The sequence below is a fragment of the Rhinolophus sinicus genome, chromosome 3, assembly GCF_057876585.1.
Source record: "Rhinolophus sinicus isolate RSI-liver-muscle chromosome 3, RSI-T2T, whole genome shotgun sequence".
Classification (NCBI taxonomy): domain Eukaryota; kingdom Metazoa; phylum Chordata; class Mammalia; order Chiroptera; family Rhinolophidae; genus Rhinolophus; species Rhinolophus sinicus.
The window spans coordinates 121,392,136-121,418,096 of NC_142503.1; the positions used below are offsets into that span (position 1 = coordinate 121,392,136).

A 25,961-nucleotide genomic window follows, 5' to 3' on the forward strand; every position below is an offset into this window, starting at 1 on the left:
AGTAGCCAGAATACTCTTGATTTTGGTGCAGTTATACCCATCTTCACATATAGATTTCTTTGCTGTTAGGAATAAAGAGAGGTTGGAATGTGCAGGAAACAAGTTTAATACAGCTAAATACCCCCTGCTTTAAGTGACATCAGAAAAGTTAGAGACAAACTAAAACAGATTTTTGAGATTCAACACAAATGTGAGCATTGCTGGTTCTGTTTTATTATATCAGGTGGTCACTTTTACATTGTCTTAAGGTTCACTCCATAGTGTCTTTCTAATATAGCATAACTGTGTAATAGCTCTGTACCTTTAAAAGGTATATAGAACACAAGTCATTCCTAAAATACAGAAGGGAAGAACTATTTCATTCAAGAAAAGCTGTATTTGAGTCCTTTTCAAAATAAACTTTTTGTGAGCCAAATAACAATGTCTTTATTTTATTTATAAATGTGAATTTTGATGTAAGATGCTTTATTAGTCCCTTCTATATTTAATACAAAATAAAGCAATTCTGTGGGATGCGTCACAGATAGCGAACTTCGTGATAAATATGACCCTACTTTTTACTGGGCTTTTCCATTGAATGAATTATTTGCACTGTGTTAGCCAGCATTTTTCTCTTAAGAAGCTTAATAAAATTTGACCTATTACATCAGCTATTTTTCTGAATGTGAAAAGATCAATTTATGTAGAGAATGCACCATACCCTATGTAACAGTATCTGAGAACCATTAGCTAATAGTCATAAACAGCTGGGGTTGGGGAAGTAATTGTGGACTTTTTTTTGAAGAGGAATTATGGAGCTTTTTAGACAATATCTATCCCTACTAGTAAAAATGCTGTCCGTGGGTCCAACTTTGAGATGTTGTTTACTTAACCTTGGGCTAACATCGATCTACTAAGGCACACTTTCTACTCCAAGCAGTCTTTTATCTACTTTGCAACCCCAAGGTAAGTCTCCTCATGAGTAGATGTAATCACCTTCAAAGTTTAGTTTGCTCAGTGCCTGGATTTTCCTTTCTCCTGATTACATCCAGCTAGTCCTCATGGCTTTGATTTCATTGTATGGATACTTGCTTTTTTTAAACCGATGTTGAAAGTGTTCTGACATTTTCTGATTAATGAATCATAGATAGTTGCTCTCCAGTTAAGGGTTGTTTTCCTGCATTTCACCCTGGACCTACTGAATCAGAATTTCTGCTTCAGAAGGGACCTGGACATCTGCATTTTAACAGTCACTTTTCCTCATCTATGACTCTTACACAGACTCGCAACTGAGAACTGATTGTATAAGTGGTAATACTTCTGAACCAAGAGTCAAGAGGCCCTTGTTAGAGTCTCAGCTTTCCCATGAACTGTGTTACACTACCCTAGGGTAACTCAGTCCCTCCAGGAGTCACCACAAAAGGGAGGGATTTGTGTTAGACAAATCCTAAGATACCCTTCAGCTCTGTCATCTTGTGGAACTCTGAAAACTGAATCCCGTCCATTAGAAGGAGTTAGTTAAATTTAACAGAGGAACTGGAAAAACTGTTCAGGTTTTTATCCATTTAAGCTACCATTGTCTCTTTGAATTCAACTAGTTATGTGAGTTACATCTTCAAAGTAACTAAATTCTTCTTGCATCTCATGAGTTTGCATTTGGTTTTTTAAAAAGCTGAAGCACAGAATGAGCGTCAGACATTCAGTCAGCCCTTTGCCATCTCATAGCTCCATGTTTCCTTGGTGATTCCAGCGTTCATCGTCTGCCAGGTCCACTTTGAGTCATTGCCACTTGGCATTCCTTTTGCATTGTTGATAATGACCTTTTCTTCTTCTTTTCCTTCTATAAAGAAAGTGACTCATTTTCTCAGGGTTCTGAGCTGACAGAAGTTACTGCAAGTTTTAAAGTTGTACTTCCTAGCAAGAGAGAAGCGTCTCATTGTCTTCAGCAATGATTAAATTTTGTAACTTCAATCACCTTGGTGTAGGGTAGCGTTTTTTTCCATTATAAATCTAGGCCTAATTTTAGTTTCAAGATGATTTCAGAATATTATTTTAAGTGTTACTCAGTATTCTTGGTGTCAGCTCATAAATAATAATAAGCATCCATATCCTCCAAAAAGGTGTGTTTTTTTTAATCTTTTTCTTTTCAGCGATATTATAAATTTGCTAAACTTTTCCAAAGATTTTTTTGGCAGTTTCTTACTTACTGAGGTCATATGATCAGAATAAAGTTCATCCAGTATATAGCCCATATATTTGCATTGATCCTAAAATATGTGCAGGACTACAGTAATGATATATTAATTCCTTATTTTCTTGTTTTCCTTGATATTTTCGTTTAGAAACTAGAGAGAAAAATTATGCAAGCATTTCAATACTGGGCCACTGATACTCTCAGTTTAATTAATATTTGAGCTTATTTAATAAACCAGATACTTACTACCTGGGCATTATAAGCAAACAGATAAGCATATTGCAAGGTACCTACCATTAAGCTTATAACAGTGACTCATCCTGAATTTCACAATAATTAGTAGAAAAAAATATTGGATTTTAGCTTTCCTAGGAGTTCTTTGTTAGACACAGTCAGAATTCAAAAGGCATAGTCTTTGAAATAAGAATTTTTTGGGTGGCCATTTGGCTCAGTTGGTTAGAGTGCAGTGCTCATAACACCCAGGTTGCTGGTTCGATTCCCACATGGGCCAGTGAGCTGTGCCCTCACAACTAAATTGAAAACAATGACTTGAAAAATTTTTTTTGAAGAATTTATTTAGAATATACTATATTTCCAGTACTGGGAAACATAGGGAATAAAATGATAAAATATGTTCCCTTTCTTTGTAGGTCCATATCTTTATGTATTTCAGGAGACAGAGAGATTGGGGCAGGGAATATGGACATTTGGACATTAGCTGCATTACGTGATAATTAAAGTCACCAAGGTTAACAGTATGGTGGTGTCTCAAAAATTAATAGAACTACCATATGATCTAGCAATTCCACTTCTGGGTATTTATCCAAAAAAAATTGAAAGCAGGATCTCAGTTTGCACACTCATGTTTATAGGAGCATTATTCACAATAGCAAAGAAGTAGAAGCAGCCCAAATGTCCATCAAAGGATGAATGGAAACAAAATGTGGTAGATACATACAGTGGAGTATTATTCAGCCTGAAAAAGAAAGGAAAATCCTGTTACATGCCACAACAGGGATAATCCTTGAGGACATTATGCTAACTGAAATAAGCTAGTCACAAAAAGAAAACTACTGTATCATTCCACTTACATGAGTTACCTAGAGGAATCAAATTCATAGAAACAGAAAGTAGGATGGTGGTTGCACGTGTTGCAGGGAAGGGGAAATGGGTTGTTGTTTAAAGTGTATAGAGTTTTAGTCATGCAAGATAAAAAAGAGTTCTGGAGATCTATTCCACAACAATGTGAGTAGTTAAACTACTGAACTACACACTTAAAAAAGTCACCAAAGTGGATAACATTGTGTAAGAGAGTGTGTAGAAAAGAAGTCAAGCAATAAACAGCAGAAAGCTGAATATTTAAGAAATAGGCACATTAAGAGATGCCTTCAAGAGACTGACAAAGGGTGGGAAGAGAAGCAGAAAAATTAGAAGAGAGTGATGCCATGTAATCCAAGAGAAGGGAGACTTTCTATTCAAGTAGATTGTGAACAATATGCAATATGGAAGAACTTTTAAAAAGCCATTGAGATTTGACAATTAGGAGGCCACTATGAACATTGTTGAGTATGGGTTCCTTGGAATTATATAAACCAAATATCTTGGGGATTGAATGGGACTTCAGAAAATATAGTAGAGGTAGAAAAGTCTTTCAGGAAATTGATGATGAAGGAAATTGAAGAGCTGTAGTTTTTTGTAGGAAGGGAATTTTTTTTAAGATGCAGAAAATCTGAGCATGTTTTTAGAGGAAGAATAAGTAGAGAAATTGAAGAAAGAAGAAGAGAGGCTTATGGGGCAAACTTAAGGAGCAAAAATCCCATATCAAAAGCATAGGTAGTGGGATGCTTTTGGAAAACTTTGGGTATCCACTGAGATGAGAAGAAAAGATTGCTGAGTATAGGATGAAAAGGAGAGCTGTAATGGAGTTTAGACATCACGTCCTCTTTTTTGGTGTAAAACTTCAAGACTTGATCATCTGGGAGAAAGGAAGATGGCGTGGAGTAGTGGCTGGAGGACAGTAGTGAATGTTTGACATACCCACTTTAGGAAAGGGGTAAGTGAGCCAACTAGCTGAGGCTAGAAATCATAAATAATGCAGCAAATTAGAAGACACCGTTACACAATTTTCTTGGCAGCCCAACAGCAGATCGGAAAAAGCAGATGGTTTGGGTTGATCCACCTTCAGAGATTGGCAGAAGAGATGCAATGTGTTAAGGTCAATGGACTGGAAGGAAAGCTAGTAAAAAAAGTAGTTAAAACAACTGACTTCATAAACCAAACTTGACAAGGAAAAGATAAAAAAATAAAATCAGCAAGAAGATAACAGACTAGATAAGGGACGAGGTCAAGAAGTCTAGTGCTTTTTAGAAGTTGGAAGGGCAAGTTCAAAGAGAATTAGAGTAGAGGTAGAAAGATTAGAGACTGCTCACGGCATGAGATCTGGGCATAGAGCCATTATGAGTGATAAGATCTAGGATGAGGACCTGGAAACATGTAGCTGCAGTGGAGGGTGTCGAGGAATATAAAGGCTTGTATGTTGAGATGACCACCCTATTTGAACACTAAAGGTAACCCAGAATACGACTCAGAACAGAGAGAAATACCCATAACTCTGTGTCCAAATCTTTAATCACTGTGAGAGTGTGATCTGAAGGTGAGCGAAAGGCAGAGATGAGGATGGGAAGAGTATGATGTTTCAAGAGGATGTGAACTTCAGAGGAGCAAAGGAGAACCGTGGTCTGAAAACCCTGGAGAGCCAGGGAAATGTCATCTCCATTTCCTGGTTGTGAAATAGGAATCACCCTCACTGAACAGGACCTGTGAGGTCAGGAGGAAATCGGGTTTTTATTATGACAAAGAGATCAAAAAATTGTGAGGGAAAGGTGAACAGTATAGGAAAGTCTTACCAAAAAAAAAAAAAAATGATGGTATTTTAGAAGATAAAGTGGGATTAGTAGTTGAATCAGCAAGCTGAGCTGTCTGGGAAAGAGGGAGCAGAAAAAAGAAAAAGTGACTAGAGAGACATAATGAGGGAAACGGCATTGAGAAGTACAGAGTTGCAGATAGGTGAAAGAGGAAATGTGAATGGAATTATAATGCTAATTTTTAGCTGAATATTGTTTGTCATCAGAGATGAAGTAAAAGAAAGAGAGAAGGGATTTTAATATAATTGAAACATTAATAATGCCTGAATACTGTTTGGAAGAGATAAAGTTAAAAAATGGTAACATAAAATGAAAACACTAAATTTTTCAGATTGTTCAGGAGAGATGAAAAAATGGACATGATCTGGAAACAATAATATTAGTATAACCTCTCCTTTAAAGTTTTAGACTTCAGGGTTAAACATTTTGTCCTGGGGGAGAACATCTAGGCATCTTCTCCAAACCCAGCTTTCTCCAAGTATTTATCTTTCAGGATTGGAAATACATTGAGAGCCTGATCTGTAATAACCAAAATTCAGTTCCAGTTCACACCATTATATAATAAGTTCACCCCAATAATTAATAAATTTCTTATTTATTATTCATGTATAATTCACATGCCATAAAATCACCACTTTAAAGTGTGTAATTTAATGACTTTTTAGTATATTCACAAGGTTGTACAATATTGTTGTGTCTGACTTTTTTTTTGGTAAAAGCAATATAAACAATTAGGAATATTGAAAAGAAAGAAATAAGCCTGTCATCTCATTGTTCAAACACAATTATTTCATTTTTATTTATTCCCTTATAATCTTCATTAATAACCACACATATATTTTAACACAGTTTAGTTATAAAGAGATTTTATATTTTGCTTCTTAAAAACTTAATATTTTATCATAAAGAAAAAATTTTTTTTTTTTTTATTTTGATGTCAGTGAGTGTAAGGGAGAGGAAGCAGACCAAAGGAGAAAATGTGTAAGTCAATAACATATTATTAAGATGAGCAAGTATGGCCTATAAATGGATTTGTGCTCTGGTCTGTGAATGCCTGTAGGCTGGCAAATTGAATTCAAGAGTAAATAATTCTATTCCGTATTATTAACATTTTTCTTTTTCTTCCTGATCTATGACTCCAGCTCCACTGATTACCTTAACCATATTACATGGTTAATTTAATTTCTAGCTATTGTTCATACTGGTTAGTTAAATAGCTGCATTTAGACAAGATTCTTTCTTCTAAGTTTGTAGCTAAACAAGAATTTTGACATATGAACTAATTTTTATTAGAATTTACTTCAAGAATAATGTGGCCCAAAGACATTAATAATAGATCTATACTCATAAACACAGTAACTGATGTTTTTCCCATAAGCATTTTTTATAATACTGTACATAGTTTTTCCTCATATATGATAATTCAGCAAGAATACTATTTATCAACCAGGTAGTTTTGCCCTTTTACTGGGTAAGTTCAATTTCTTGAGCTAGACAAATCATCTTTAATTATGAATTTCACAATGAAATATTTGGATCTTAATATTATCGTATTATCTTGCATGATTGTTATTCCACTATATTTAATTTTTAAGTGGATGATCATCCATCATCAGTTTTTACATTCAAATGGCTCCGATTGGTAAATTAGGTTTTGATGGAATGTCTTATCTACAACTCATAAAGGATGAAACATCCCTAAATCAAAGCACTAAATTATTTTCTTAAATTACCCATCTACAGGTGAACAGTTTACTTGCCTAAAGAGTTTGCAGCCCAAGTTGAGGGTTTGTGTAATATTTAGTAACATAGACCTCCTCCTCCTCCGTCCTCGCTCTGGCTTGACCTATCCTTGGGTTTTGGCTCATGTTTAGAACTGAGCTGCTAATATTAAATTTTGCTCCTTCACTTTGATAGATTGTTTGTGATGAATTTGGCTTGTGATAGTATTTCCTGTGGTTCCCATCAGGAACTTTCTGGCACGGAAAAAATTGACAAGCTGACCAAGGACACTCTTCTAATTCCTCTCAGCCCCACTTTTATTGATTCCCCCACCTCGTTCCCCCTTCCTGGAGTGTGCTCTGGATTCCATCATCCAGAGTCTTCCTTCTAAGGCCACTGTGGGTTGGTTGCTGCCCAATCCTCCCCCTTTCCGTGGAAACCTTTCTGTTATGCTGCTCACTTCTTCAGGATCACATCCTCCCTATCTTCCAAAGTGAAAACTTTATTAAAGGAATAATCCAGAAAAGATCTCCAGTATATTCTCTCCAACCCCAGGTTACAGCATCTTAACATTGACTTCCTAAAGTCTCCTTCCTTGTCTTTTTTATGAAAATCAGAGGAATAATTCTAACCACAAGCCAGATATGAGGAGAAAGGGGTATCAGAGCAAACTACAGAATCATTTCAGGTCCTTTTCAGTCTTTGCCAATTACACGTAACTACAGTTGGGAATAGCAGGGGTTTAACCCTCCCCTCAATTCATGTGATTGAGTGCCAGCAATGTTATAGCCAGGAACTGATGTTAGTATGGCCAGTGGTAACAAAATTACTATGAATACAAATTTGATGAGTCCATGTGGGTATGACTTTGCTTAGACATGTGAGTAACAGCTGAAAGAAAACCAAATAAATGAAAATAATTGTCATATCAGGTGGAAGGATTATGTTTTTATTTCCTTGAGTTTAAAAAAGTGTATTTTCAAGTTGCTGTTAATAATAACATTTTACGATAAATATATGACTACATGCCTGTCAAAGACATTTAAAGTGTTGTTAGTTTAACATATTTTATACAGTTTTGAGTACATGTGGTACTATCATGATATGGAAAATGTATCAGACAAGGACTCAGAAGGCCTGGTTTTGACATCTCACTTCTGGACTCGTACCAGACATGGACAAGTCACTTAGCTATTCTGGGCTTTGGTTTCTATTTCTTTCAAATAATAGCTACTTTATTTATTTTAAAGAGATTTTTGTAAGAACAACAGAATGTTTGAATTTTAAAATTGGAGGACATCTTAGAGACCCTCTAATATGATATGTTCATTTTCCAGAGGAAAATTGAGGCCCAAAGAGGTTAAATGACTTGCTTATAAAATATATGACAGCAACTATGGAATGAAACCATGAAGTTTATGTACACGTAAAACACTGTATTTCTTACCTAATCAGAGAATGAGGAATTGGAAAGGACCTTAGGTGTCCTAGTCAAATATGAACATATTTGCAGTAATTTCTTATATAAAGTATTATCAAATCCATAGCTGTGGGTCTACGTTTGCTCAGTATTCCTGCTTAGAAGCACCAGCCCTGAGTTTAACTGCTTCTTTCAAGGTTAGATGGTCTGCTATTATTAACTTGCCGTCATGGATCAAGATCCATGCCGTGTTGTAAGTACTTCTTGGCTGACTGTTTATAATGGTAGTTTCCCAGCTGAAGAAAATCCTACCCATGGCCAAAAGATCTTTTGGGAAATTTAGTGCTAAAACCTGTCACAGATTACAGTGAGCTCAGCAGTACATTGAAAAATAATGCTTGCTAGACCAAAGTGTAGAAAACTGTATCACAATGGGCCAGCAGATCTGTTAGAATGTGGTATCAGTGTTTCTTGGTTTCATATCACATTGAAATCGACATGAACTTGCTACATATATATTCTAGTCTACTCAATGGTTTCATCAACATTGAGCAACCTGACATGACTGGAGTGGATCACTTATGAAAAATATCCAGAGCTGCATTTCCCAAAGTCTGCTCCAAGGAACACTAGTTCTAAAAAGATATTAGTATGCATTCTTTTTAAAAAAGATATTACAGGAAGACCCAATATGGCAGAGAAGATAAATGCTGTGTCTGCCTCCTTCCATGAACACATTAAAATTACAACTAAATTATAGAACAGTCAACCTGGAGAACCATCTGAAATCTAGATGAACAGAAGTTCTATAACTAAGGATATAAAGAAGAAGCCATATTGAGACTATTAGGAGGGGCAGAGATGCAGAACGAGCGGCCCCAAACCTGTGTGTGGTGGTTGAGAATGGGGAGGGATATCTCCACCATGGAGGTTCCCCCCAGAGGAGCAAGGGACCCCAGCCTCACACCAGGCTCTGCAGCCTAGAGTACTGGTGCCAGGAAATGGAGCCCCCACAGCATCTGGCTGTGAAAAACTGCGGAGATTCTGACCATGACAGTGGGACGGAAGGCTGTGGGAAACACAGACATCCTTTTAAAGGGCCCATGCACAGCCTCTGTCATTCACGGACACTCACCCTGGGCTCCAGTAGAGGGACAGTGACTCATGGGGCATCGGAGACATACAGGGACAGACTGAGTTGTGTGGCTTCTGATCAAGGACTGGAGGGACAGTCGCCATTTTCCCTGTGTGGAGTCCTGCTCCTGTGCAGCCAGCAGGTGAGCACAATCTTTCCTGTGTTGAGCCCAACCACCACACAGCCAAATCTGAATCTGAATTGGTCTGATGAGCTCCGCTGGGACTCCTGCCCTATGCAACTCGTCCAACACCACAGGCACTTTCTTGGTGAGCAGACAGCCCTGCCTGTATTGCACTCTTTCTTGGAAAACTATGAGGGTCTGCAGGCCCCAGGCGGGTGGTGACTTTCCTCAGTGAGCTCTGAGACTTTTGCTGAATAGCTTCAGGCTCAGCACTGGCACCAAACCAGAATCTACATTAACCTGGTGAACACAACTCTTCCCACCATAGTGACTCCCTGAGACCCAGACTCACCCAACTTGTGTACCACAAGAGGCTCTATCAGCGGCTGAACCTTAAGGGAGCCAGCAGCTGGCAGCAGGCCTTAGGGTGTTATAGCTTTTTGCAGACATACCCTAGGCCCGGTCTGGTGGTAGCCATCTTCAGTTCCCAGCAAGACCTCTCCCATGCGCCTCCAAGTTTAGCACAGGCAGCAAACAACCGTGGATCACTTTGTAGCTCCTACCAGATAGTCCTCGGCCAGTCACAGGCAGTGGGTACCTGGGTCTGCACTGGAGCCCCTCCCAAGAGGCCCCAGAACCAACATACTTGGAGGGTGGCTTCAGACCACAGCAGAACACCCCCAAATTAGCCCCCACAAGCATCACACACAAAGGGTGGTCTCAAAAGGCATCAGAGCCTGCTGGGGCAAATTCACTCAGTGTGGTAAGCCGCCCACACAGCACCCTGTAAGCTGTGGACATGGCCAAACCCCCACAGCCAGTCAGCCAGAGGGACAATCCCACCCATTGACTGGCTCCTGGATAAATAGCTGCATCCAGGTCCAGGGCAAGATGAACCTGGAACATCTTACTGTGTCAGAAAGTAAGGGAATGCTCAAAGAATGATGCAGGTGTGCCAAAAGAGCATGGAATAGTAAAATGTTAATGTAGAATATGGATGGTTGGTACATAATACATAAAACTCTTTCAAATTTTCTGTATTTTAAAAATGTTTTATAATTAAATATTACAAAAGTCTTTAACACACACACAAAGACATAGAAGTCAGTATAAATGGGGTTCCCACTGATCAAACTTGGGACAATTTGAACATCAAAACAAATAATGATAGAAACAGATTATAACCCACTAAATAAAACAGGAAACTTTGAATTCATACTGATATAAATAAATTGAAAGTTTGATGAGAAACAAAATACTTAGTTTCATAGAATCTCCCCCACAAAATACTTACTAATTACAAAGGGGAAAAAGTAACTTTTTTACAGTGGAGAAACCTGGCTGACACACCTTATTAAAATAAACATCAATGAGACAAATTAAAATCATGTGCCATTTGATAGAATGCAATGAGAACACAGCATCACTTCTGTGAGAGTCCTGTCAAAGACACCTACCCTAAATCTAATCATGAGTAAACACCAGACAGATGCAAAGTGAAGGCCATTCTCTAAAATAATTGGCTGGGTAACTTCAAAAGTGTCAAGTATATGAGAACAAAGGAAAGACTTGAGGAAGCGTTCCAGATTACTGGCAACTAAAAATACATGACAAGTAAATACAATGCTTGATTCTGAACTGAATCCCTTTACCATAAAGAATATTACTGGGACAATTGGTAAAACATATCATGTAAATATTTTGATTTTGCTAGTTATACTATGACTATGTAGTAGAGGGTACTTATTAAGACATACACACTAAAGTATTTAGGGACAATGTAGCATTATGTCAATAACTTAAATCTCGTAGTTCTGGGGAAAAAATGTTCTTTGTACTATACTTGCAACATTTTTGTAAGCTTGAGATTGTTTCAAAAGAAAAATTTAAAAATTACATTCAAAATGCTGAGTATACTGGAAAAATGCACTTAACTTGGAGCCAAGAGGCTGTTTGTCCCAATTCCGACAGGGACGCAGTGTGTGATCCTGGGCAAGTCACTGTACCTTAGGCCCGGGAGGTAGACCCTCCAAGGCTCTCTAGGGTCATTTCCACCATCTACACTGTGAAAGAATTTCAATCTAAAATAGAGCCAGAGGATACAAAATGGAGAATCTCAGGCGTGTGCCCTCAGTAAGTGAAAATTTAAGGACTAACAAACTGATTTCCTGTAAATGTCTGACTTACAGAGAACTGGAAGTGTTGGAATTTTCTTGGATGAGGGGAAGTTGGTCAGAAGTTGTCTCATATCAACATTGGGAAGTTTTTTCCAAAGGCATGAACAGATGACCCAGGTCGGGTTGGTCTTGCAAAGTGGGCTGAATTGAGCTTTATTTTTGTGACCGGACTGGTTTTTTCTGCTCAGAAATTTTCAAGGCTAGTTTATTTGTTTTTTGGCCTTACCTGACTCTAACTGAACTCTCCCGTCTTTACATTCCCTGCTCATAAACAACCTACCCCAAATTCTCAACGGACTCAACTGTAGCTTGCTTCAGTTTGTTTGTGCCAAACTGCAATTCCTCTGCTATTCCCGAATAAACTCCTTTTGAGCTTGCCTCAGTTTACCTCTTAGGTCAACGACACTCACAGCATTCCCTGCATGAATTTCTCCAGGCTCCAGTTGTATCTTAACCTTCAGATGCTCCAATACCGCCCCCAAGCATTCTGGACAGCGATTAAAAACAGACAAAAATAGTTGTGGTCAATATCTTTGTACTGCAAAGCTGCTGCCCTGGCCGCAGCTTGGGCCAGTCTCCCCCATCGCTCTCTCGGCGGTGGAACAGTCACGCCTGCCAGAGTGGGCGCTCGATGGCTCGGCGGCCGGCTGGCGGGGCCTCGGATCGCGGCGCGGCGCAAGGCGCGCTCCCAATCTTTGGCTCCCGCCGCGCCGGGGGCTCCGAGCTTTACGACTCCGCCCCGCGCGCGCCCCTCCCGCTCCGCTGATTCGCGATCGCGGCGTCTGGCAAGTCCCTGCGCTGCTGAGGAGCCGGTGTCGTGGCGAGACTAAGACGGGCGTTGAGCGGAGGAGGACCCCCGAGTGCAAGCAGTTGGGGATCCCGATAGTGGAGGCGGCTCCGGGCGCGAGTGGACAGTGTCCAGGCTGCCTGCCGGCTGGGAGGGACAACGCACCGGGGCCTGCACCGTGAGTTAAACGGCTTGGGGACCCCAGAGTGGTCGCGAAAGCGGAGTATCGGAGGAAGCTGGTCCCCGGGTGCGGGAACAGGTCGGGGGATTAGGTGTTATGGGCGAAGGGGCCGGAGCCCACCGAGGAGGAGCGGAACTGAGCGCGGGCACTGCCCGATGGCCAGTGGGTCCGTTCTTCCTCCTGGGCTCCGGGAAAGTCTGTTTCACCCGAGCACAACAGGTAGGCGTGGACTCTGCCCGCGGGCGGGAGCCCGGGACTCCGGGTTTGCGGGAGGGTCGGAAGGTCGGAGCCCGCGGTGCCGGCGCGCCGCTCCCCGGACCCGCCCTGGCGACGCCCGCCGGGCCCCAGCCCAGGATTCGGGCGAGGTTCTCCCAGCGCCCGCGCCCAACTCTCGAGGTGGGTTTCAGAGGACAGCCGTGGAGAGTGGATATTGCCTTCTACGTGGAGGACTATTTCCAGTCCTCCTCGCCAGGAAAGGAAGTCTTTGCTGGAGTAGCATTTGCGTAGTGTGAGGAAGCGTTTCTTCTTCTCCTCCTCTTGGTCTGCACAACGTCATTTCAAGTGATTATAAAGTCTTTGCAAACTTTATAAAGCGCTTTATGGTACTTAACTAATCACAGTAATGTATACCTTTGTCAAGTTAAGATTTTCGGAATTGTCAAGTCAGATAATAGTAGTCAGAAGATTGGAGCTCCTTCATCAAAAGTCATCATAGTACTTTGTTCTCGATGTGCATTCATTTATTCAGATATTCAGCGCATTTTTTATGCAGGCTCGGCGCCCTTAAGGAACTTACAGCCTAGAGGAGACGTCAAAAGGAGGGGAAAAGGGATTCCACAAGTACTGTTCAGAAGCAGGATCCTTAGATCTGGGCATTAAGTGGATGGGGACAGAATTGCTCTGTTTCGTTTCCCAAACATTTAGAAAGGAAATCTTGATGTGATTTTAGATCAGCATTGGAGGAGAGATTTCTTACAGTTTAATAGCATCGATTTTTTTTTTTTTTTTTTTTTTGACAAAATGGGTAAGCAGGCAGGGTTTATAACAGAATAGTGACAGTTGGAAAAAGCACTGGAGGTTGGATTTGTCTTGGAAGTCAGTTATTTTTTATGGATAGCAATAGTATAGGAAAAGTCTCCTGTCCTGACAGGAGACCTGGATTTTAGCTTAAGCTTCTCCGCTATTTATTATTTATGGATCTTAGCTCACTTTTCTCTTCCTTTTGCTTTATTTACTATTGTATCTGACTTTAGTAACAGAAAATACGTAATCCAAAGTACCTTAAATTTTTGTTTAATTACACAGGTAATGAATATATTCTCTGAGGAAAAAGCTTAAGTACTTTTATCTTTAAGCAATGCACATTTCTTCCATCCAGCTTTATTTCAACAAGGGGATTGCGGCAATTTATAACTTATGATTCTTTCTTAATTATCTTATCAATTAAATGATTAAACTCTGGGTTTGTTTAGGCCCTTTCATATTCTAAAATTCTTTTATTTTAAATCCTGGTTAACCAGTTTAATGACATCTGCGTTTTTTAAAAAAACACACATTTTTGAGTCTTTGGCGTTTCATTAATTATCCATAATAGTATAGTTGACAGGTTTGAACAGTCCTTGAATGGGACCATAGTCCTCTCATATAAAAAGCACTTCTACTCTTTAAGGAGATTACAGAAACTATTATTAAACTTTGTTTAAGAAATGAATTAACTGAGACCTAAGGAATTACTGAAGATTTGTTTATTTAATTGAATCCCTTGTCTAGTTCTAGTGTTAAATTATTTGGATTAGACAAGAAGTCATCAATTGACATCCTGTAGGTCAAATCCAGCCTGCTCCCAGTTTTTGTAGGTAGTTTTACTGGAACACAACCACACTCATTTATTGTTCATGGCTGTTTATGTATTGTTTATGAGTAATTATGATAGAAACTGTATGACTCACAAAGCCTAAAGCCTCTCTGCTCCTTTACAGAAAAAATTTGCCAACCCTGGACTAAAACTCTAAACTCTTAATCACTGAATATGTCAGTTTTAATTGTTAATCTTGCTTGTTCATTATTATGTCAGGTAAATTGTAGGATCCCGTAATTGCTTCTGGATTCTAGATATGTAATGATGGAAGAGGGACATAGGGGTTTTTTTTGTTACATTTACCTGGTATAAAGTTTTTTATTTCAACAAGCCTAACCTTTTGGAAGGCTAGAAAAAGGAAAAGATTTTTATATGTGTCTCTAACAACTTTATAATTTTCAGTTTTAATTTAGATCTGGTGTGAAAAGTTTTTTTTATTTTTATTTAGTAAACTCTCTTTGTAACATATCATTTGTGGTGTGTATCAGAAGTTACAGCTACTTTTACTCAAAACGTTTTTATTTTGTTTTTTACATGACTCCAGTGACATAGTGGTTGATCAAAAGATCAGACAGAAAATTATTAGAAGTGTAACTGTGAACATGAAATCAAACATTTATCTACGCTAAGACCCAAATGGGAAATGAGAACTCTCTAAACACAGATTGAAAATGGATTATGTATCCACAATCATGCTTAGGATTTTTTTTTAATAGTAACAACTTAAAAGATAATTATTTCTAGAAAAAAGCATAATATAGCCATATTAAAATGTTACCAGCATAAGAAATTGGAGCTAATTATGTGACAAGAAAGAAGGTAAATTTGTGGGAAGTAATTCTAAATATTTAAAGATGAGCATATACTATTTCTGATCTTAAAACCATGGTATGGTTCTAATTTTACTAAATTGTTTCACATAACTCAGTTGTACTTATTGTCCAGATAATACTTCTCTGTTGGTAACTATTCAACAGCATCTGTCAATATCCTTTTCTGTTGAATTTTTAGGCTTCTCTATGTTGAATATATGCATGTTTTTGTGTATATATGCAAAATAATACCTCATTTCTTCAATACATTTTTTATGTAAGCAAAATTATCAGAAAACTGAAATTACCCATTGAAACACCACAACATTTTTTTTTAAATATTTGGGAAGAACTCTGAAAAGAAAAAAAGAAAAATATATATGGGTAAAAATCCCTTAATCTTAATTTCAGAGTTCAAAAGCTCTGAAAATTTTTTTTCTTAACTCATTTAACAGCAAAACATGACCTGGAATGATATGAAGCTATTTGTGGTCATTATTTATTTCACCTTATATGAATATGATTATCTTTTGCTACAGCAATATCATTGAGTTTAATTATGACGTGCTGCCCCAGACCACTTGGGGGTTAGAGGTGGTAATACATGATATGTTCACTATATTGCTTGGGCCGGCCATGACAGGGGTAGCCAGAAGGCAGACTAGTAAGGGAGTTGTTCCGGGGAGCTGTCCTTGCAAAGTTAAGAGGCTAGCTGGGCGTCTAGCAGGGAGTGAGAAACAGCGTCTGCCAAAAAAACAAAAACAAAAACAACCCTCAGGTAGGACTCCAAGAAGGCCAGGAATGTATTATAGTTCAATTCTAGGCTAGTTATTCCAGAGGATATGTTGTGAATTAGAAGTGGGGACCATGAGGAAAGCCAAGATGTCAGACTATAGTGCAGATTAAAGGTGAATCTGTGAATGCTAACCAGGGTTGTACGAGCCATGAACAGTTAGAAGGGGGAAAATGAGGGGATTCTAAAGCAAGCAGGGTCTAATGGCTAAACTAGGAAGTTGTAGGTGGCAAATTATACGAACAGCAAATACAAGGATAGAGTTATTTTGAAAACTTGAGCAGACTTCTGGCCTCGGCTGTGCTGGGGGAATAATGTAGTATCTTGTACTTTGCTCTTATGCTAAGTAGACCCATATTGCCCTGCTTTTTAAAATATCTGTATTAAATAGTATTTTGGTCACTTCCATCACTGATCTGCTCTGCTTCTTTCTCCATCAGTTTCCTCCTTCTATTTTAACACAGTGCTCTAGTCCACCCTAGCTAGAATCCCAATGACTAGATTATTAGTTATGTCTAAGCTAAGAATGAACAGGCTTTGAGGGATCAAGACACTGTCAGTAAAGTTCATGATCTTTGAAGCAACTAATGCTGTGTATTGTTTGGGTTGTTTTTTTAAACAATTGTTTTGTTTTTACTTCTTGTAACTAGATTCTCAAGTAAAGGAGGTTGCTTAGATGATGACTTTCAGATGATTGAGGTTAGAAATATAAGAAGAATAAAAGTTCTCTTAAAATCTGCCTTATGCAATTCTTAAATGCCCAGAATGAAATCTCTCTTCCCAGAGGAAAGTGAAAGAGTTGGTTTGTGGAATGAAGAGAGAGAAAAATTGTCAAAAATAGCCAAATACTGAACTAACACTGTTGGAACTTATTGATTTACTGTCTGGTTGGAAAGGGTCTTCTGGAAGTTGATGTCTCTACAAGACCTCACACTTTAACAAAAAGCTTCAAAGTACTAGAAAGGTAAGAAGAGGGTGAAGTGATAAAAAAGAGCAAAGTTAGAAGGATTAAATGCTTCAGCGGGCCTGGCAATAACTGTCAGTAATAGCAGCAATTGGAGACTATATGAAGAGGCTGTATGAAGTATAATAGTTGAAGGAACAAGGACATTGAAACTAGACAGATGTAGGTGTTACCTTCTTTCTTCCACTGAAATATCATCTTATCCTTGGACAAATTTCTTAACTCATTACATCAACTGTAAAATAAGGATAATAATATCTAAGTTTCAGTGTTAAGAAGATTAAATGAGATAGTGAGTTAAAATGTTCTAGTAAGTAAATCCTGAAAAAAAGTTAGTTCCTTTTGCTGTCACTGCATTATTAGAGTTAATTCCTACTGCTCTGTCCTCCCCCCACCTCCCAACACTTCCTTTTACCCTTCCGGGGTTTCATTTTTTTTAATCTGGAAGGAGAATTGCCAGAAATGGCTAGACTTCCATTGGGGCCCCCATTGGCAATCTCCTTCAGTGAATCTAGTTACTGCCATTCATCCCATCCCTAAAGTAATCTGCAGTACTTTGGGAAAACAAGAAAGGAAGGCAAAATAAATTACATCCTCGTTTCTGGCCCTTTCTTACCCCAAATTATAAATTTCCATGTAACTCTTGTTTTTTTCTTATTCTGTCCTAACTTCTCTGTCCTATAGAATGTGCTATCCATCTATTCTTCGAGCTGTATCTGCAGTTCCTGCAGGTTTGTATTTTGCAGTGGTGAGAAGAATCATTCTTGCCATTCACAGCATGTTTGTAGGAAATATTCTTGGAATCTTGGGACACTGAATGTATTTTCCTTATATATTAAAATAAAGTGTTAGTGCTGTGCCTGGGGCATGTTACAAGTTAGAGTTTTGTGTCTGACTTTGGAAACATGGATTAAGTTGATTTTATGGGAATTTGTATTTAGAATTCCAAAAAATCACATTTTAAAATGTATTGTGCAACAAGATGTTTTTTAGCTCAGAAAGTGTGATGTGAAACTTAATTAAAAGTATGAATAACAAATTCTTACATGAATTGATAAATCTTAACTATACGAGGTTAATTAAAACTATCTTTTCTTTATTCATACTCTAGGAGTAGCTATGAGAAGATTCTGTCTGCTTATAATTAGAATTCTGAATTAGGTAATTTGATCCAAAATATTGATCAGAAATGGCCACTTTCGGGGGTCAAATATATGGTGATGGATTATAGAAATGCACACTAACCAACGTCACCCCAATAAATTTAATAAATAGATAAAAGAAATGGCCACTTTTAAGTAGCAGTGTGATATTGATTTGTTACATATTCTAATAAAAATCCTAACAGTATGAACAAAAAAATTTAAAAATTTTTTTGATTTACAGGAGTGTTTAATGATTAGTATTTGAAAGATTGTCAATATCAATCTAGAACATTAATTTCACAAGATTCCCAGCAGGAGAAAACAAAGAAAGGTAGAGATAGGGGAGAGGTCTGTAGTGAAAACAGTACACATTACCATATTGCATTTTTGGAGACCCTCTAAGAAAAACTGTTGATTGGCATTTCGCAAAAGAAATCGGATTTAGATTCACACACACACACACACACACACACACACACACACACACAGCATATATTCTCATTCTTTGGAGCTCTTGTTCTGCAAAACACTCTTTAGGAAACACTGCTTTACCTATGGGGTGCTCTCTTAACATGTAAAACTTCTGCACTTACAGTTTTCATACTTACTATTTTTAATGAGCCTAATATTCTTTGAATATGTCTGTCACACTTGAACCGTTTCTCTAATATTGGACTTGCAAGTTTCCAGTTTTCACTTTTATAGTGCTGTAATCAACCCTTATGCTTCTGATACTTTCCTTTTTCTTTAGCATGACTTTTCAAAAGCTGGATACTTTTTTCAAATGGTTTTGATATTTTTATGACTTCTGATACACTGTATTTTCCAAAAGAGTTGAACCTGTTTGTACTGTTACTATAAAACTGTCAGCTTTTCTAGAATTTCAATATTGGCCATAAAAGTTTTTATGCTTTTATACTTACAGATTTAAAGTACATGTAATTTTGAACCATTCAAACAAATTCTTACTGCGCTGATGTCATATTATACACGTAAGGTTTAAAATATTAACTAAATACCAATTTATGTTTAGGTTTGTTATAGAGAATTACACTAAGATTAAGTTAATACCAAATAATATCATAGGTTTGAATTTTGTCATTTTCCTGTTTTCTCAAGCAGTTTCAGTAGCTATGAGCTTTTCTAAAAATAGTATCAAAATAAGTATTTCATAAATGAATTATGGGAGAGTAGTGGGCACTAATCAGCTATTAAAATCATCTATGTTATCTAGTCTCAGTATTTATCAATTTAAGTGCTAGTACGTATTTTATGGTGGTAATGTGAGGATTAAGTGAAAAGTTCATTTATCACAGCACCCCAGCCTCCAGAGATTCTGATTCAGTTGGTTTAGGCTCGACCTTGGTATTTTTTTTAAAGCAACCAGAGCTGACAACCTACTTGTCTATATTGTTATAGGTCTGTTATTTTCATATGCTTAGTAGCTTCCTTTAATTTTAACAGTTTACCTTCATCTGTGTTGTTCTCTTTGCTGTTTTCCCAACACTCAACACTCATTTTTTAATTGACCCTTATCCTTGGAGGAGTTGGGAGATGAAGCCAATTTTGTGATTTACGGAAAGATGTAGGGGGGACTAGAGAGAGAGAGCAAGCCCAAATATTAAGTAATACTTCCCTCCATGTCCTGTTTATTCCACGCATTTTGTCCCTTACACCTTTTTCTTAATTGAAATGTCCCTTACACCTTAATGTCAAAAATGCTGGCTATTGGCTTTTGGGTGTCATCCGCCCCACCCCCCCCAACCCCCCCCCACCCCCCCCAAAGACTTCCTAGCCTTGAGGAAAGAAAATGAACTTTGTCAAGGAGACCTGGGTTTTTTCTTAGCTCTATTGTTTACTGGGATCTTAATAGTTCCTTCACCCATAAAATGGGGACCGCTAATGCCTTCCTTGTGATGATTAGCCATACAAGTTAAGCACTTAGAAAGTTCCTGGCTCTGTGAATAACTACCATTGTCATTTTGTGATTTGGGAGGCAGTTGGGAAGGTGAAAGGCATAGCCATGAACTACAGCAGGCTATACATGTGTGCTCCCTATTTGTGATGTTACCAAGATGATACTGACAAATGGTATTGTGAATTTAAAAGTTAGGAATTTAACAGAAATTTAGTTTATTTATTTTTTTTAAAGGGAAAAGAATGACTTCGTTTTACTGCAGACAGATTTTATGGTTGTTGTTTTTTTCCTTTTTTTTTAATTATTAGTTTCAGGTGTACAAAACAATGTAATAGTTAGATATTTATATCCCTCACAAAGTGATAACCCCCCCTCTTCCAATCACCTACCCCTCTGACATCATATATAGCTGTTACAGTGCCAGGAAATATTCCTTATTTCCTTATGCTGTACTCCATATATCACTTAGACTGTGTATGATGGGAGCGGGGTGGGGATGAGGGAAAAGTGAGGGGATTAGAAAGCACAATCGGTAACCACCAGATTGCCACGGGCATGTGAAAGACAGTTTGGGGAGTATAATCAATAATGTTGTGAAGATTTTGTATGGTGTCAGATGGGCACTTGTCTTATTAGGGAGACCACTGCAGGGATGACGTAGATGCCTGATCACTGCACTGTACCCCTGATGCTGAATAATAATGAATGTTAGTTGTAATTTAATACATATACAGTCACAGGATGTTTATTGGTTTTTAAGGGTTTCATTTGAAAAGTTTTTAAATCCCTAAAAATTTGGACATTAGGGAGAGAACATTACCCATAATGTTACTACTCTAATAATCATTGTTAAGATTTTTGAATTATGATTTGGAAAAATACCAGGAGCATCTCACAGTCTAAGTGATGGCTAGAAAAGCCAACCATTGTTTTAAAAAGCATACATATAATAATGGAAACAGTGCTATACCAAGAGGAGACAGTACAAGAATAGGGGAATTAATCATGAAAGGATTCCGGAAGGGAGTGATTTTTTTATTTTTAGTTGAATTTTAAAAGTGAGTTTATTGTAGAAAGAAGCAAGATATTTCAGATTCAAAGATGGAATAAAAACAGACATGGTTTTTAAATCACAAGATAAAACTGTATTAAAGAACTCTACAATTACAAATCATTTGCTTCTATATCTAATACCCTAAAACCAGTAAAGTATAGTGGTTAAGTGTGTCAGCAAACCAACTTTAGGACTAGGGGTATTTAAAGTATAGTAACAAAAAGACTTCATTTTCTTTCTACCAGGGTCAGCCCTCCTTAGGTAATATCTTAAGTATGACCTAATCCTCTGTGTAACTTGTGAGTTCCTGTTTTGTAACCTACAATTTTGGAACGCCTGAATCACAGGTCAAAGGAAATCTTAGGTCAGGATAAAATGATCCATCTTCTTTTTAGATTAAAGCTAATTACTGTTTTGTTTTTGTTGGGGTGTTGTTGGGTTTTTTTTGTTTGTTTGTTTTTAAAAGTTTGGATTTTGAGGTTTATGTATGTTTCCTGAAGTGTTGGAGATTCTTGAGAGGGTTTGTTTTGGTTTATTTTATGCTTTTTGAACAAAATGAGAAATTAAAGACCGGAGGCTCAGTTGAAGCTGTTGTGATACCTCTTACAGAGTTGTGAGAGCCTAAGAAAAGTAATTGAAATTTAAGTATGAGACATATTTCAAAAACTTAGGCACTTGATACATTCTGGAATTAGTTCCATTTACTGCTTAGTGGCTTATTCATTTTGTAAATTGGTCTTTTTGTGTCCTGGAAAGGAAAACTAACAAACCAATCCAACAAACATATCTTATTTCGTGTTTGGTGTTCTCTTTCATTATTTGTGATTTTCCTCTTTTTACCTCCACAAAATGATGTAACAAATCATTTTAAGAAACTGAAATGACCAAAAAGATTAGGAAGACGTTTTTTCCCCCATAAATTTTAACATATATTCCCATCTGTACCAAAATAGGGCTATAAACCCTAGATAGAGAAAATTATGTTAACACATTCTATCGGGACTCGCCAAGTCTTAGCTTCATTATGCCTCAGTTTCCTCATCTTAAAATAGGGCTAATAAAAATAGCTGCCTCATGGACAGTTTTGCGAATTATTTAAGAAAATATAAAGCATTTAGAGTAGTGCCTAGACTATAGTAAATGGTGAATAAATATTAGCTTCTGTCAGAAATAATAGCTGACATTACAGTGGGAACAGCAGTTTTATGAAAATTTTTTTCAAATATAACTGTACTTTGAAAAATACATTGCCATATGTTTATTTTTAATAAACTAATCACTTTGTAATCTCAACAAAAAATAAAAATGGTAAGTTAGAAAAAGAAGCATTCTTCAAGTATATATAGACATAGGTTGTAATTATATTAAAATGTACAATAGGTTGACTGCATTTGTAGTTGTCGTCATAACGTGAACCCTCAGGTAAGAGCAGGAACATCTGTTTGCAAAAGGCATTTGCTTCTTATTGACAGTGCGTGTGTGGAGATCACAAGTGCATTTTAGACTTGGGGGTTTTAGATGTGGGATTAGCAATGTGAATTGTCTCTTCTTTTAGGAGTAATTTATATGAGGAATGTATTGAGGGCATTGGAGATAACTTTATGCCCTGCTTATGATCTCAAGCTTTTTACTGAATTATTTATTACTGCATTGTATTAGCTATTTTGCTTCTTGATAGCTCATTTTACACCACAATATTGCTGCTGCCTAAGGAAAAAAAATGCCTCTTCAGCTGTATTAATGACCTCTAAAAAAGGTAATTTGATTCTTAAGATAGGATATTGACTTGCCCTGGTGGTTACAAGAAATTTTCTCTGATACTGAGGTTATTTTTTTCCCTCCTCACAATCATAGATATTGAGTACAAACTTGCTTTTCACCTTCTATATACTATGTAGGTTTCTTACAGAAACTGTATTTCTAGCATTTATTAACTTTGTCCTTAATTGTGTATATTCTGGTCAGTTCACTTTGATAATTAAGAAAGGAAGAGAGACTTATTTTTGTTTGTTTGTTTGTTTGTTTTATTGGGGAATATTAGAGAACAGTGTGTTTTTCCAGGACCCATCAGCTCCATGTCAAGTTGTTTTTCAATCTAGTTGTGGAGGGCGCAGCTCACTGGCCCATGTGGGGATCGAACCACGACCTTGGTGTTATGAGCACTGCGCTCTAACCACTGAGCCAACCGGCCGTCCACCGGTGGCTCAGCTCCAAGCTCAAGCTGTTGTTTTCAATCTAGTTGTGGAGGGCACAGTTCACTGGCCCATGTGGGAATCGAATCGGCAACCTTGTTGTTAACAGCTCCTGCTCTAACCAACTGAGCCATCCGGCCGCCCGAGAGTTTTTTTTAAACAAGCTAAAATTCATGTTGTCTCTGTAAAAGTAAATTTGTTAACACCACTGTTTATATTCTTGTTCCTTAAAATTGGCATTTTCTGAAATTAACCTAATGGCTAAAGCTGCACACAGGCTTGAGGAGACAGTGGTGGATTGATAAAAGCTGTCTTTTGGCCTCTGAGGCAAAATATTCTAGATTCATAGTCAGAATCTGGAATGTTGGCCCAAGCCAGAGGATGCAAGTAAGATAAGGAGTAGAAGTTGAAAACTTAAATACCCCTAGAAGTTGGCAAATAATGTAAATGAATAAGGCAGCAGGTGGCAGTGGGGCCTGGATAATGCCTGCTCCTCTTCGATTCAGCCATTTGTTGCTGCATGGGGGTATGGATCCAGATTTTCATGCAAAATCTTGTGTTTATATGTTAGTAACTCATTTTTCCTCATACATTCATTGCAGGCCCAATTTGGCTAACAGGGTACAAGTTTGTGAATAGTGTCTTTTAAAGAGGCTCTTTTCAGTTATATAATAATTGTGATGATTTGATATTCTAGGTAATTTTATACCAAACCAGTAAACTCTCTGGGAGAAAAAAAATGAAAGAAAGAAAAACCTTCCCCGTGTCTGATTTTCTAATATATCTTCACTTACTGGCTCCTCTATAAAAGATTAAGATTTGTTTAGGGGAATATGAACTTTGTGTTTTAAATGTTTTAGTTTAATTACCTCTAGCAGTTTGTCTGTATTTCTGTGCAGTTCCAATGATCTGTTTCTGTTTAGTTGGAGTTTTATTTATAATGTATCAAATGTAGTGTAGATACATTAATGAATAGGAGTACTTATTTTTATGTATTATATATAGGGCCTTCTCTGTTGTTTAATGTTCTTGGTAATAGTTGTCACTCCTATAAGTAGTACTAATTTTTTTTTTTAAAGCCAGCTTGTGTGTTTTTTTAATTTCTTAATTTTTTCCAACTTATTATCATGATGTTTTAAAAATACGGAAAAATTGAAGAATAGTAAAATGATCACTCACCGACCACCTACATTCAGCTGTTAACCATGTGAAAATTATTTGCAGACGTCATGCTGTTTTACTGCTGTATACTTGAGCATGCACTGCCTAAAAGTAAAAGAAATTCCATAATCACAGTGCCGTCTTATAAATGTGTATGTGACTGTGTATGTATGCACATGCTTATATGTTATATAGGTACATGTTCTGGAAAGGAACTCGGGTGTGCCCAGGAGATGCTCATGAATTTAAAGAAACAAAGCAAGACCTCTTCTGTCTTTAGTTGAGTTTTTGCTACAACAGAAGTGAAGGCTACATTGGATGTGGGTCAGAGAGATAGGATCTTTATTGCTACAGTCCCTGGACAATGTCCATCCAACTGCCTTCAAAAACAGGAGTTTGCTTTCACCACAGGGCTCACAAAGATAAGGAGACTATACTAGTTGAGATGGGACTCTTCTTAAATCTGCTAGCCTCAGGCTGGGGGAACAGATGCTAACGGAATGAGTCCCTCTGCTCTTGGTTTGGATCTCCAGGTAAATGACCGTGTGTACCTAAGCAAAGGCCCACAGAGATGTCAGGTTTTACTATAGAATTTTAGTAGGAGGTCCGGATATTTGGTCATTTGTTAATGTGTACTCATCACCCATTTTTCTACTACAAGGAAAACTGAAAATCTAACATTTGAGTAGTCTAACTTAAAATGTTCATAATTTGAATGGAATGTCTCTTCTGTTTAGCAAGTTTTTACATATGAATGTCAATGATGCTACTCTGTTTTGCCTGTCTGCTCTCTAAAAAGGAGTACAGATACAATGGTGGATTTTGTGTCAGTGTAAACAAGTGTTTAGTATTGAGATTTTCCCAGCTTCACCCCTAGAGTTGTTATAAAAAATGTCTCCATTTAATTATGCTTTGTGCTCTTATGTGTAAGATTTCCAGTATTATGATTGCCTGCTTTTTCACTCCTTTTAAAATGTTATTTTTCTCTATTTATATATATATATATATATACATATATATATATATATATATATATATATATATATGTATATATATTTATTTATTTTATTTTATTTTTTTTTTCCATAGGTGTGTTGACTGAAGTTTAATGAGAAGAATTGTGACCAGTTAGAATTTTCTGCAAGGAATGGAATTAGCTCATAGCTTATTGCTGAATGAAGAAGTGTACAATCAACTAGGTGAAGTTCAGAAGGCAGAGTTTATTTTTGATTGGTTGAGATATTTGGAGAAGCTCTTGCTAGCAACCAGCAGGGTGGGTATAATTGCAACAACTGTTTTTTATTTCTGTTTTTTTTAAGTACCTGGTAATGTTTAGTTCCTTGGTTCGCTTTTCTGATTCTGTCCAGAATAACCTATTAGCTTTCAAATGTTAGACCTTTATAATTATTAAGACTGTGTAA

At 37.4% G+C, this 25,961-nt stretch overlaps 1 protein-coding gene across 5 annotated transcripts in view; it reads left to right on the forward strand.

Annotated features, from left to right (window-relative positions):
* Positions 1–12,431: 12,431 nt before the first annotated feature.
* The window catches only part of HEATR5A (HEAT repeat containing 5A), a 91,184-nt gene continuing 77,654 nt past the window's right edge, over positions 12,432–25,961 (forward strand). For 2 of the 5 annotated variants that reach the window (XM_019754543.3, XM_088796900.1), the window contains exons 1-2: positions 12,437–12,640; positions 25,630–25,813. In XM_019754543.3, coding sequence (XP_019610102.3) covers positions 25,688–25,813 — 126 coding nt within the window. In that variant the 5' untranslated portion in view covers positions 12,437–12,640; positions 25,630–25,687. Of the gene's footprint in view, positions 12,641–25,629; positions 25,814–25,961 lie in introns of all 5 variants that reach the window. The other 3 variants (XM_019754541.3, XM_019754542.3, XM_019754544.3) reach the window with 3 other exon arrangements.